This window comes from Typopeltis vanoorti, chromosome 6 (genome assembly GCF_054136105.1).
Source record: "Typopeltis vanoorti isolate ZY-2024b chromosome 6, IOZ_Tvanoo_1.0, whole genome shotgun sequence".
Classification (NCBI taxonomy): Eukaryota; Metazoa; Arthropoda; class Arachnida; order Uropygi; family Thelyphonidae; genus Typopeltis; species Typopeltis vanoorti.
In genome coordinates, this window is record NC_143554.1 from 50,579,735 (window position 1) to 50,595,508 (window position 15,774).

At 34.2% G+C, this 15,774-nt stretch overlaps 1 protein-coding gene across 1 annotated transcript in view; it reads right to left on the minus strand.

Moving 5' to 3' along the window:
• LOC150105445 (sentrin-specific protease 1-like) overlaps window positions 1-15,774 on the minus strand; it is a 273,449-nt gene that overhangs the window by 238,282 nt on the left and 19,393 nt on the right. Inside the window, exon 2 of the mRNA XM_090394820.1 lies at window positions 14,186-14,268. Coding sequence (XP_090250946.1) covers window positions 14,186-14,268 — 83 coding nt within the window. The remainder of the gene's footprint in view (window positions 1-14,185; window positions 14,269-15,774) is intronic.

The window sequence follows — 15,774 nt, forward strand, 5'->3', positions numbered from 1 at the left end:
ATGATTATGTAATTTTAGCAGGAGACTTAAATGCAAGAACTGGAAACACGAAAATTAATAATAATATAGGAATATATGGAGAACATACTCTAAACAAGAATGGTAAAAAATTGATTGACTTTGTAGTTTATAATAACCTAAAAATAATGAATTCATTCTATAAACACAAAGACATACATAAATATACTTGGGCAGGAAGAGGATGGAAATCAATATTAGATTATTTTATCTTAAATGAAAAGACATCAAAGTTTTCGTTAGATGTTAGAGTTCACAGAGGATATGAAATAAGCAGTGACCACTTCCTTGTTAAAATAAAATTAAGATTACCACCTAAATGGCTACAAGTAACAAGAACAGAAAGAAAATTTAAAAGATTTGTTTTATAAAACTAGACTATTAAATGACCCAAATATACAATGGCTATATGAACAAAGAATTACCAATATCTAGATAAAATAAAACAAATTGAAGAAATAGAAATAGAATGGCTTAATATAAAAATGATACTAAATGCAACAGCAAATGAAAGCTTAGGAAAGACCAAAAAAATTCAATAAAAAGAAAAAACTGAGATCTGGGATGATACAATCAAAGAAATAATCCAAAAGAAAAAAGAAGTCTATCACAAATGGTTAAGCAGTAAAAGATTAGAAGATGAAATAGAATATAAAAGAATAAGAACCATAGCTAAAAGAGAAGTCAGAAAGAGACATTGAGAATCATGGAACAAATTTGTCTCTAATTTAGAACATGATTTATATAAAATAAGACTCAATGTATATAAGATTTTGAAACACTTAAATGCAGATGCCAAAGAAAACATAAAATTAAACACCGAATTGTGGACAGACAAATATTTTAAAAAAGACAACTGGCAAACAATTAACGAAAATGAAAAGGAAATAACTAAAGAAGAATTAGAAATCAGCCTGAAAGAAACAAGAAATGGAAAATCATCTGGAGAAGATAAGCTAGGTTCAGAACTATATAAATAAGCAGGAACAAGATTCTAAGAAAGACTCTTATTATTTTTAAATAAAATTTATTCAACTGGTATTCCCCCCCCCAATAGAATGGAAAAGAGCAATGGTGATTCCTATCTTTAAAAAAGGTAATAGAGATGACCCTAAAAACTATAGAGGTATCAGTATACCAAATTCCTGTTACAAAATATATAGCAGAATCTTAAATAGCAAACTAATGAAATATTCCAAAAACTTTATTTTAGAAGTACAGAATGGATTTAGAAAAGGACGATCATGTATGGACCTGGCCTTTTGCCTAAAATTAATAATAGAGAAAAGGAGAGAATACAATTTAGAAACACATATTGCATTTATTGACTTTGAAAAAGCATTTGACTAAGTTAAAAGAAACATATTATTTAACATATTAAAAGAAAGACAAATACCAAATAATATCCTAAAAGCTATCACAAGTATATATGAAAATAATCAAATACAAATAAGATTAAATCACAAGCTATCATATACGAGAGATAAACCAAGGGGTCCGATAGGGATGTCCCCTCTCAGCAACTCTTGTTAATATCTACTTAAATGAAATAATAATAAAATGGAATAAAAATTTACATCAAGGAATTAAACTTTCTCCTACAGTAAACTTAAACACTCTCCTCTTTGCTGACGACCAAATAATAATTACCAATTCTGAAGATAACTTACAGAAAGCTATTTTAGATCTAAATGAGATATCCAAAGATTATGGTATGATAATATCAACAGAAAAATCAAAAACTATGGCCTTTAAAGGACAAGATCCAGTAAGAACTAAAATAGTAATATATAACAAGATCTTAGAACAGGTGAATTCATTTAACTACCTAGGATGTATGATCAAATATGAAAATGAAAAAGATATAAATGTAAAAATTGCAAAATATTTAAAAATGATAGGTGTAATTAACTCTATATTTAAACCAAACCTAGTTCAAAAACAAACCAGACTAAAAGTATACAATACATTAGCACTACCAGTCTTACTGTATGGAAGTGAAATCTGGAAAATAAAACAAAAAGACAAACAAAGATTACTACAGCAGAAATGAAGTTAATGAGAAAAACTGCCATTTTTAAATATTTTGCAAACTTTGTTTTAAAGTTTGCAAAATGAAAGAATTAAACCAAGAATCAGTAATAGAAAAAATTTAAAAATATAAACAAATGGATGGAACACGTTCAAAGAATGAAAATAGAAAGATTACCAAAACAAGCCATTAGGAAAAAGAAAACCAGGACGTCCTCTTAACGATGACTTCTAAGGCCAGAACAGGCCACGCTAGGCCGATGATATTAAAAAAAAAAAAAAAAAAAAAAAAGGGCCTACTTAATATGTCCAAGCTACTGAATGAAATGCAATAGCAGATTTACTCTTCTATCTGAAATAACAGAAAATATTAAATGACTAAAAACTGAAGGATTAAAATACAGAAAGAATTATTTATTATTTTGAAGATACAACTAGCTTTGTCCTGCTGGAAGACTTAATCAGGTAGGTACATGACATAGAATTGAAATAAGGGAAATACAAAATATATATTACTAGAGAAGCCTTAAAAATCTAAAGAAGAGTAATGATGATATAATCCTCCAAAGCAGATAAAGGAAATGTTAACTAGTTATTATTTTGGATATTGATGAATAATTATAACAAAATGTCACAATTATTGCATACAGATACTTATTTGATTTTTTAAAGATTTTCAACTCAAACTCCACAATCATATTAATAATATCCTCAGCACCAGTAAGGTATTTCCCTGGAGATTTAAAATTATATCTATATTCGCTTTGTTCTCTCATTCCTCAACTATATGGTGTCACTCAAATACACGAGGAAAACACTCCGCTAAGACCCGTTTGTGAAAGGAACTGAATCTCACACATATATGCTTTCAAAATATTTAGCTAAAGTTTCAAAAGATTTAACAAGTTCAACCACCTCCTTCATCAAGAATTTTGAACATTTTGTTTCAATTATTAAAGCCATACATCTTCAAAGAGATAAAATTATAGTCATTTCTGATGTCACTTTCCTCTTTACTGATGTGCCCATAGAGGAGGTATTAGTTCTTTCAAAAGATATCTAAAAAATGTTATGACACTCCTGATCCACTGCATAAATTCTTTATTTCCTTTTTAAAAAACACTATTTACAAACAGACCTTAGACTTGGCTATGGGCAAACCTTATATACTGTGTTGGAAAATATATATTTAGAAGCCTTTCGAGGAAAAAATCATCAAATTCCTTTCCACCGAAACCAAGATTATGGAAGAGATATATAGATGATATTTTCTTAATTTGGAGCAATGGTCCAGATTCCTTACAAGAGTTCTTGAATCAAGAATACAATTTACTGCTGAGTTGGAAGTTAATGGTTCTCTCCTGTTCCTGGATGTGAAAGTTACATTTATGTCAAAGAAATTAAAGATCTTTATTTGGATAAAACCAACACATACCAACAGATACCTTTGTACGCAATCTCATCGTTACCCACTCCAAAAAGCTTGGCATTATTTCTACATTAGGCAAATATGCTCACTCCCTCATCAGTGAAGAAGAGATCACCAAAGAACTAAAGTTTCATCTAAAAATCTTTCAGAAGAATAGTTATCACAAGCAGACTATAAATAAATTCCTGTTTAATTCACCTGCTCACCATACTGAAAATACTAATGATGTAAAAGGTTTTATTTCTCTTCAATATATCACTCTGCTCCATTAAAATTAGCCAAAATCCTCAAAAAAATATGAAATCTGCACTTCTTTCACTTCTCTAATCACACCCCGTTACCTGCTTGGTACAGCAAAACCAAAACATGACAGCTTAAACTTACAAGGGGTTTATCGTCTTTGGTGTAACTGCAATGTTCTATATTTCAGTCAGATAGAAAAATATACTGAACTACGTAGAGAGGAGCATGTCAGAGACATCACCTATTAGCAGGGTTTTTTCTCCCGGAAACTCGGGTTTTTCATCCCGCATACATACAAATCGGCCCTTCAGAACACACGCAATTTACAGACAAGAATTACTAGTTGTGTTGGAGGTGGGCGGTAGATGGCGTTGATTCGTAGTAGAGGTAAGGTGTAGAGACAGTTGAAGATGTCCTCCCGCGATGAGTCTTCGGACTCCTTGGAGGTATCAGGAATAATAATAATAATAATTACAGAACTGGAGCCACCATTCTATCTAATCGAGTTCTTAATTCTGTTAATCCCTAACAATGATTTTACCACTCACCCAGTGATCCGAAATAAATCAGAAAACATTTTTAGATGCTATAATGAGCCTGAAAGAAGAATTATTGAATCAACAGAAACTACTCTCAATATGGTCCACCTCAATACTAACCTAGCCTCTGACTGTTACTCCTCAGCCATCCAACTTTGGCATACACAAGATCATAAACACATAAAGGAAGATCTAAGTCTGTGGCAACAAATTAAGCATGAATCAGTATCTTAGGAATGGTGCTAAAAATACTATAAAAGTTAGTCAAAAAGAGAATTCAGTAACGGTGGATAAGAATATGGTACTCTGTAAGGGGCACAGCATAGCTTTGTGGATGGGTGGTAATGCCTTAGTAATTTGCTAACTTTTTATAATAGAATGACAGCCTAGTTGGATAAATTAAATAGCTGCACAATGATACTGCTGAATTTTACAACAGCTTTTGACAGGACACCACATGGAACTTCATTACGCAAACTGCAACAAATGGGGATGGATATGAATCTGGTGATATGCAACAAAAGGGAAACTGATGGATAGATACCAAACAGTAGCTTATGGAAGAGCAGAATCCAGGAGAAGGCAAGTGCTGTGCTGTAGGGCTCTGTGCTTCATAACCACTGCTGTTTAATTTGTACATAAATAATATAAGAAATAATTTGAAGAATATTCAGCTGTTAGCTGATAATGCAAAGTTGGGTACGAATAACAGTTAATCAAGATGATGTAAAGAGCTTGCAGGATGATTTAAATAGGCTGACAGCATGGACAAAACAAAAAGGATGTCAATTTAATGTAGAAAAATATCAAGTTATATTCTGGGATACAAAGATTACAAGCAGTGTACCACATTGAGGAAACTGTACTCCAGGAAATTGAAAGCCAGGGATTTAGGCACATTACTAAAGTAGCAAGGGTAGCTCACAGGATTACTTAGTTATTGAAGAACAAACTAACAAACAGAGAAAAGGAAGTTATCATTCCTCTTTATAAAGCCTTGATATGTGCATCTGGATTACTGGGATCAGGTCTGGTCACCTGGTTTTATTGGGGGGATGAGGAACTGGAGGAGAGGATCCAGAGGTGAGTGATCTATCAAATGCTTCCCATGAAGAGTTTCTGGATTGCAAAAGTTGATTGACAGAAAAAAAAAAAGTGTGTGGGGTGGGGGAATGCTAAAACACTTAAGTTACTAACGTTACTAAAATTCATTAAAGAATTGATGGAGGAGAAATGTTTCAGAACTTGGCTGGGGGGGGGGTGCAGAACAAGAGGTCATCCTTGGAAGTTGGATAGCAATGTGGTTAGCAAGGGCATGAGGACAAAATTTTTCACTTGGAGAGTGCTGAGTGAATGGAGTCGGTTGCCTGAGTCAGCTGTCAGTGCTTCGTCTGTTAATGGTTTCAAGGGAGGTATGATAGATATTGTGTTAATAGTTTGGGCCTCCCACAATGAATCTTAAGACTCCATGTAGGTGCCTGTGCAATAATAATGATATTGTTGAGAGGGGATGGACAGAAAAGTTTATGGATGCATCTGCCTATGTGAGGGGGTTTTCTATAGACTGTGAAGGAGGGGATTACTATTAGGAAGTTGTGTAATTGAAGTGTCTAGGAAGGGTAGACTGCTGTTAGTTTCCTTTCCATCGTAAACTGGATTCTTGGATGTAGACTATTGAGGTAAAAAAGGAAAGAGTAAAAATTGGCAAGTGGGGTTGGGGGGGGGGGGTTAAACACATAGCAGTTCCCTCTATCTGTTTGTAAATTTTGTTTTTCCAAAAAAAAAATCCAGAATGGATGGCAGAGGAAAAGAGATTTATGATATTAGAAAGAAGACTTTTTTCTTAAAATCAATTCCCAGTGCTGTTCATACTTCATTAACCCTCTAACTGGATGTCCTCCCAGCACTTATCTTAACACAGGGACAGAAATTATTATCATCTGAAACCTCCAGGGAGTCAAGAAATTATCACAAGTGCTATATATACATCACCCAAACCAGCTATCAAATCTTCCCTTAAACTCATTCACACTAGATGCACTCACTACCTCAAATGGCAAACTATTCCACTCACTCACTGCTTTATGAGAGAAAAATCTAGCTCTTACCCTTTCTTAACTACACACAAACTCAACTTCACAGATGCTCCCTTGTCTCTCTCCCCCCACCTTTCATATAATGAAAATTTTCATCAGACTATACTATACCTATAGCACCCATTCAGAAGTTTGTAGACCTCTTGCTTCTGTTAAACAGGATCTGTAGTCCACATACTCACAACATGTACTCATAATCTGAATTCCATATTCCGAATATAATCTTTAACTTGTCCTTGCATCTATGCTTTCTGCAGCTTCTTTATTCCCTTATGACCCAAGAGACCATATCTGCACACAGTAGTCAAGGAGTAGTCTTATCAAGGCCCTGTAAAGATGCCAAATGACTTCCTTATACTTACATATCAAGGTTAGCTTCAACATTGCACTTACCTTTGAGTTGTATTTGCAATTTTTGCTATGTAACATTTTAACTTCAAATTCCTATCTACTTATGCCAAGATTCTTAGCCTCATCAGTTTCTTATAGCATAATCCTGCTAATATAATATGCTGTTGGAAATCTCATCATGCCAATATGCATAACTTTACACTTACTAACATTAAAGTGACAGCCATTTTCATCTGCCCAAATTTCTAGCCTATTCAAATCATTCTTCAGGTGCTAGATATCAGTAGTATCCCTGATTACTCTGCCTATCTTTACATCATTAGCAAACAATTGCACATCTTTTTGTTAAACCCTTCCTAATGTCATTAATGTAGAAATTGAACAGCAATGACACAAAGACTGAACACTGGGGTATGTCACTGATCACCTTAAATCTGGCAGGTTCATGCCCACTGTATACCACTTTTTTGATATCTGTCTGTCGACCATTCACTTATTCAAGTCAAGAGTTTACTACATGTACTAAAATATAACTTGCCCTCACATATAACTCACACCCCTGAGTTTACTTTATGAAAAAAGTAATTAAAAAATTTCACATATATCTCACACTCACAAAAAAAGTTTAAACATTCACACCGGGGTGAAAGTAACTCGCTTGCCATGGTAAACAACACGCCCTCCCCAACAGCTACTATACTGCAGATACAAGAAAAACAAGTAGTTTTACCATATTACTGAATAAGGTACAGAGACAACTGAGATAAAAACGGAACTAACTAATGAATAAACTAACATGCAATATAATGTGTGTGTGTGTGTGTGTGAGTCAGCCCACCAACTCAAAACAGAAGTGGCATGCAAACAAGCAGCAATAAAATTCAACCGAAGGGTTGAAACTTTGTCAGCTGAGCCCTCCCGCACAATGTGGAAGCGGTAAACAAACGGTAATGAGATGTCCCGTTGGAACGATAAACGGGCAAAACACCACCTCGACATGAACGTGTTAAAACTAATGTTGTTATGGCAGTTTCAGATATTTTGGAATTTGGTTGAAAAGAATCAACATTTCAACTCAACAATTGTCAGGTTGACTTTGTTGTTGAGTCACATGATCTTTTGTTAATGCACCAGTCATATGCATGTCTTCATAGAGACCATCATTAAAACTGTTGCAACTGGATTTTGACAGCTTGGGAAATGATTTCACTAGAAATAATTACCAAGAGATTTTTTTTTTTAATTAAAAAAAACCAGCATCTCAAATTTCCTGGATGGGAGAGAAGATGACTTTGAAGATGCACACAAGGAAACTGATCTCCAGGCAGGAAGTAGTGATAGCAAATAGGAGATTCTTGGTAAGTCATACCCATTTTCAGTTTTTTTTTCTGAAAACACTAGTTTCCAAAAATCCCTGCATATATCTTGCACCACGATTTTTTAACTTTAATTTTGGGAAAAAAAAGGTATGAGTTATATTTGAATAAATATGGTATATTGAAACCCATATTCTCCAGTTTATGCAACAGCCTTTCATGTGGCATCCTATCAAATGCCTTAGCAAAATTAGCGAAAAAACAGCTTTGTGCAGCATAACTGGTAGGATCATGTTGCAGAGAAGTCATTTTACAACTTAGTTCTGAGAAGTCCAGTTCGATCCTTTGTGAATACTGGAACTCAATTTTTTCCAGTCTGGTTGGCCGAGTGGTTAGCATATCTGCTCTCCAGCTAAAAGGCTGCGGGTTCGAATCCCACTGTGGGCATGGATGTTTCTGATTGTCTGTGGAAATACTAGTGGTGGTAGATGGCATTGGTACAGTGGCTGTACCAACGCCATCTGTCTAGCACCATTCATTCCACCAACTAGTTGTAGTTGGTGGAATGAGTGGTAAAGACAGAGTTGTAGAGTAGGTGTCCTCCCTGAAGGTGTCACATAAATAATAATAATAATCCAACAGTATCATAGTGTATCCATTCCTTTTATCCAACTCAGCCATAACACTGTTAAAAAATATGAGCAAATTGCTAAAACATGAGTTCCTTTAGTAAATCCATGCTTTTCCTTGCAGGGTGTAGTTTGTCTACCTATCCATTTCTGTATGCGAGTTCTTATCAACTTTTCTAAAATCTTCACTATTACACCAGAGATACTGATAGTTCAGTAGTTAAACACATCTGCTTTTGCACCACCCTTGTGCAACAAAGTTATCATGCTTTCCTTCTGTTCCTGTGGTCTCTCTCTCTCTCTCTCTCCCCCCTGAGCTGAGACTCAACTTATACAAACATGCCAGTTGCTTAGCCAATTCAGCTGAAAATTCCTTTACCATATGTGCTAATGTTCCATCTGTTCCCTTACTGCAAAAATCTTATACAGGTAACGCAAGAGCTCTTCAATCTCATTCTCACACACCTCTAACTGTTCCTCCAATGTAGCAGCAATAGCAGTAGTAATAGCAGCAGCACTGTGCACCATGTTGCATATACCTGGTTGATATACCTTAGCAAATTGAGCACTCATTAATTGAACAATCTCATTAGCTTCTGACACTAGAGCACCATCTACATTCGGTAAAGTTATTCTTCCACATTCTTTCTTTCACTTGTGGCATAATGATAAAGTTCTTTGCCTTTAGCCTGCATAGCCAATTTCTTTTCATACTCCAATTTATGCACTGTTAGGAGTATTGTGCGGTGTTGTCTTACAACACTGCACAATACTCCTCACTTTTCTGACCTGAATTTTCTATATTTCATAACCCCCCCCCCCCCACTCTTATTCTCACGATATTCTTTCCACATGATCTTCTTATAGATCTCTTGCTTAATAAGATTGCACATCCATTTCACTAACACCTTATTTATTCTTCAAACTCTAGGGCAGTGGTTCCCAACCTTTTCTCACTTGTATACCCCTTTTAAACGCATTTCTATAAACTGTACCCCTTGTTTTTAAAATAGCTGTTTTTAATACTGACATTTATTGTTCCATAACTAACGTTTTGCATTTTGTTTACTTTACTTGTTTTTCCACCATTACTGTTTATTTTTTGTGTACCCCCCGAACTGCCCTAGCATGCACCCCCCTGGGGGTACGTGTACCACTGGTTGGGAACCGATACTCTAGAGCAGCACTTCCCAAACTGTGGGCCGCGACCCCCTTGGGGGGGCCATAAGTTTTGTTGAGGGGGGGGGGGGATGTGAAATAATGAAAACAAATTTAAAATGTTTTAAGACTAAGTAGATTTTTTTAATCTTAAAAGAAATGCATTTAATTTTTATTATTTCTTTTTTGTTCTTTTTATATTTTAATGGAAAAAATCACACGTTGGTTGGTTCACAAATTTTGCATACAAATATATATTTATATAAGTTTCATTTTAAAGGTATTGATAAGAAACACAAAAAAGATTACAAATGCAAAATCTTGAATATAAATTGTATTGAATATAAATACAATAAATATCATAATAATATGTCTATATTATGATTTTTTTTTCGATGGGAGCTGTGAAATATTTTAATTTTTCAAAGGGGGCCCTGGCATCCATAAGTTTGGGAAGCACTGCTCTAGGGGATACATTCAGATACTGCCTCATTTAAGCACTTTTTCAAAAATTCCCATGCCTGCTGATATCTTTCCCGTTCAGTAACTGATGACATGGAATGAATGATATTCTCCTAAGTTGATCATAATTTCTAGCTTTGTAGTTTGGCATGTAACCTGTTCGAAATGGAACATCAATATAATTAGCTACTTCCCAGGAAAACACCAGCATGATCACTGTCACCAACTGGTGGTAAAATAATCATATTCATAAGACAGACATCTGATGCTACAAACAAATTTAACACACTCTTTTACCTCAAGTTCTTTCTTTCACATCCTGCTCGAAAAAATTGTCTTACAACATCTCAAATTATGCTTCATTGTTATTGTGAGATTTCTTTTCTACCCAATCAATGTTTCGATAATTAAAATCACTCAGAATGTTCAGTTGTTTCGATTGTCAATGCATTCCATAATGACCAGCAACTGAACCACTAGGTCTATAGCAACACCGCACCACATACAGGGGTGGTCTGAAAAGTTCTCGGTCTAATAATGAAAAAACAAATTTATAATTTCAAAATTATTTTTATTTTTCAACTAATAAATTTACATCTATCTTAAGACCAATACATTTATTCCAGTGATGATTAAGTGCCATTATCCCATCCCTGTAGTGGTTCTCAGCAAGATCTGCAAAATACCCCTCTACAGCTGCAATTGCCTCTTGATTTGAAGAAAAACACTGACCAGTGAGGAAGAGTTTTAGTTTTGGGAAGAGATAGAAGTCAGAGGGTGCCAAATCTGGGGAACAGGGTGGATGTTCCAACAATTCATAGTGCAGATCCCTTAATTTTCCCATTGCCAAAACACCTTTGTGGGCAGGTGCATTGTTCTGATGAAAGATGATTTTTTCCTTCTGCAAACCAGCTCTTTTCTCACGAATTATTTTTGTCTAGTCTGGTTAAAAGATCGGAATAATATTCCCCGGTTATTGTTTTACCCATTTCAAGATAATTAATATACAGCATGCCTTTAGCATCCCGAAACACCAATGCCACGACCTTTCCTGCTGATGGAGCCGACTTGGTCTTCTTTGGTGCTAAACAACCAGCTTCTGTCCACTGTTTTGACTACTGTTTGGATTCTGGTGAGTAATGGTGAATCCAAGTCTCATCAATAGTAATAAACCGATGCACAAAATCAGTTTTATTTTTGCTAAAATGCTCCAAGCACTGTTCAGAGATTTTCATGCGAGTGCATTTTTGATCTGCTGTGAGCAAGCGCAACACCCATCTTGCGCAAAGCTTTTTCATTTTCAATTCTTCATGCAAAATATATCCTACATGTTCTTTTGAAATGCCTATAGTCTCAGCAATTTCATGCACTCTGACTTGCTGGTCATCCAATACCATATCATGCACACGATCAATGATTTCTGTTGTTGCTACACTTTTTGGATGTCCTTCACGATCATCTTCAAGGCTGGTACGGCCACGTTTAAACTTGGCAACCCATTTCTTAATTGTCGAAAACGAAGGAGAAGAGTGCCCATAAACTTTTATGAACTTCAAATGAATTTCTTTTGCCGTTAAACCTTCTTTTACAAAGAATTTTATAACCGCAAGATAGATACTTTAATTTTTTAATTTTATCCATTTCAAGGGATATAAACAACACTTTTGCTTCAGGCAGCTTTATAAAACAAACTGAATGCTTGCAATTTCACATGGATGCTTATGACAGATGCACCAACTTAGAAATAAAAAATCATGCTGATTGCATTGCCATCTATGGTCGAGGTAGTTTCAGACCACCCTCGTATGAATACAGAAATCAGATAGATTATATTGTTACGAACAGAAGTTGAGAAGTGCTATCATATAAATTATGCATTTAAAGTAGATGAAAAGAAATTTAAAAATTCAGATAGGAGAACAAGAAGAGATTTGGAAAAAACAATGGGAGGAAAAATATACAGTAATAGAAGAAGCAAAGGAGAATCTAATTAAATCAACAAGAAAGAAAAATATTGTAAATGGATGTCAGAAGAAGCTATTCAAATAGCAGAAGAAAGAAAAAAAATTAAACTTCAGGGAAACAAAGAAATTGCTGGACAACTGAATGCAGATTTTCAGAGGCAGGCCAGGAAAGATAAAGTCAAACTGCTAAACAAAAGGTGCAGAGAAACTGAATAAAGTAACATAATAAAGTTAGAACAACAAGTCTGTTCAGAAAGATAAATGAGGTTACAAAGAAGATTATTCCTAGATAAGGAATAATAAAAGGTAAATAGGCAGAAAGTTTGATGGATAAAGAAGTGAAAAAAAAAAAAAGATGAAAAGAGGATTTGTACAAGAAAGATATAATCAAGGAGAATTTGTTAAGAAACCTATGATAATGAAAAGTAAAATGATATGGGCCAGAAGGAAAATTTCCTAGAGCTGATGGATTATCAGTGGAACTGTTGGGAGCAGCTGGGATGAAGTAGCAAATATATATTAACTGAAATCTGTCAACAGATTTGGAAGAAAATACACTGGCCTAGAGAATAAAAACACATCAACATTCATCCCAATCCCAAAAAAAGGTAAATCAGAGAGATTTTGAGAATTACAGACTTTATTTGCATGTGAAATTAAAGCTGTGTTGAAAGTGATCAAAAAAAGGGCTGGAACCATATGTGAATAGAGAAATGCCAGAAGAACAGTCATGTTTTAGGAGAGGAACTAGAGAATATATAGTAAACATGAGATGGATTAAGTAAATTTCAAACGGAAGTAATCATCTATTTTATTGATTATAAGAAAGCTTTTTAGTGTGTTGATCATAATAAGTGGAATATGATGATAGCAATGGGAGTCTCTAATTCTCTTAATAAGAGAACTGTATGACAACCGCTTTGGTAAAACAGCCTTCAAGTATGGCAAGTTGTATGTTGTTGCCTTATTTCTCTAATATTTATAGCAAATATATTATGACAATTGCTGACTTAGATAACAACAGAAGAAATTAAAGTTAGTGGCAAAAATATTAATAATTTAAGACATGAATTATACATTCTTCATAGCAGAAACTAAGGAAGATCTGAAGCAGCTGATTCTGTTGGTTAAGAGTGAAAACAAAACAGCTGGACTTAAGTAAAACACTAGCAAAACAAAAGCAATGGCATCTGGCAACTGGGATGAATTTAAAATTGAAAGCAATAAAATAGAGATGGTCAAAAGTTATGATTTACTTGGATTCAAAAAGAAATGACAGTCAATGTGGATAAGAAATTAAGTGAAGGATAGCTATGGTGGAAAAACTATGTTATACTAAACAAATATTATGACAGCATGTCAGCGAGGCTACAGAAGTTAAATTGTTAAAGCAAATGGTATTTTCAATAGAATACTGGAAATATGGATGTGAAGGCTGGATAATTATCACATTATGGATTTATGGACCCATGGGCAATGATACTTCTATTTTTAGTATGTGAAGGCTGGATAGTAATGATGTATGCATGTGAAGGCTGGATAATTAAGAAGAAAGTAAGTTAATTTATTTGAATTATTGATGTATTGGAGCGTTAAGAATCTCATGGACTGCAAAAATGATTAATAAGATTTTAAAGAATATAAAGACAGAATGCTCCTTGGGAGAAATGATTTTAGCTAACATACTTCGGGCATATTATGCGAGCAGATGAATCACTGGAAAAAGCAATTATGTTGAGGAATTGAGGGCATGAGAAGGAGGATGAAGAAAGCTAAAGAACTGGACAACATAAAGAAACTTACTAACAGAAATTTACAACTGCTGAAAGAAGAGGCAAGAATGATTCTGAGTGCAATGGAGAGCCTATGTTCACAAGAGTCAAAAACAAATGGACGGCATAAAACAACAACAACAAAGTATGCAATTGAAGACAAATTACATAACTTACAGTTGTTCTGAACAGGTTCAGTATCAGCATTGTCTATTTTCCTTTCCTTTGCTGGTCTGGAAATGGAATCACTTTCCTCATCACTAAAAATTAAATAATTTGTTATTCAATATATAAAAGAACCACACTAATTTTCAAATATTATGAGTTTCTAAAAATAAAAATTTGTATCATATAACAATATTAGTTTACAAAAATGTGTACAATGTCTTTAATAATGTCCTAATGTCTTAAAAAAACTTTCACATAAAATTCATTCAACTTTTCTCTTGACTTTTAGAACACTAAACAGAATAAAAAATAATGATTTAAAATAATAGTGTGAAATGTTTTAAATAATCTAAATTAAGACAAGAGAAAAAAATAGGTGTTATAAAAAGTTCTAGTTACATGCTGCTGATGATCAGATAATAATATTTGCTGCACAGTCAAAAAGGTATTACTTTGGTGGAAATATTGCATGTCTCCTACTTTATCATGACTATGATTATTTATAAAACTGGGTTTGACATCATCTTAATGCATAATGCATTATATATTGAAGTAAAAAAAAATGAAAATTGGTGATAGAGTTGGCAGTGGAGACAGAGTTGTAGAGTAGCTATCCTCCCTTGACGAGTCTTTGGACTCCCTGGAGGTGTCGCATAATAATAATAACAAAGCTGAGACTGGTGAAAACGTATATTCCTAAGTGCTTTCTATTGCTGCGAGACGGTAATGATAAAAGACTATGCGAGACAAATATCAGCTTTTGAAAGAACATGTTATAGACAGATTCTACAAATAGGATGGGAAAAAGTAACACATGAAGAACTGTTACGGCAAAGTAAACTACAAGTAAATCTAATGCAGAAAATAGTTCAAAGGAAACTAATTTTTTTTAGACACATATGCACAATGGACAACAGTAAAAACATCAAAACTTTGATGCCTGGTACAATGGATGGTATAAATAGAATATGGCCAAGGTGAGGGTGGATAGATGATGTGAAAGAGTGGTGCGGAAAGAGTTTGCAGGATTTCAGTAACCTAACAATGAACAGAGAGAGAGAGAAATAGCAAGGAATGGTGAAACAAGCATCAGACACTAACAGGGACCCATGGGCAATGATACTGCTATTTTTAGTATTTGTGTGGATTCTAATGCTCCACAATTTTTGAAAGTTCAAAGAGAAATAGGTGGCACTTTAGTATGTTATGAAGAGATTTATAAAGAGCAGAAACAAGATATGTTCAACCACGTGGATAGGCTTATGTGTTCGTCACACAAGTTGAATTGGATTTAAACGGTATTCATCGAACACAGATTGATAAGAAAATAACTATTTATTAACTTAAAAGCTAATATTTCACTGGCATTATATCGAGCATCTTCAGAGCACACAAACCAAGTTTGTTACAAATGCAAGACAATCACAATCCGGTGTAACAGTGGGGCTAGCATAAGTAATTGCAGCATGCAACACAAGACTAAAGTCCTAATAGGCATCATCTAAGTTAAAAAAAAAAAAAAAAAAAAAAAAAAAAAAAAAAAAAAAAAACGTAGTCCAAAGTTTTGAAAAAATAGTAGTCTTCGAAAGTTTTAAAAA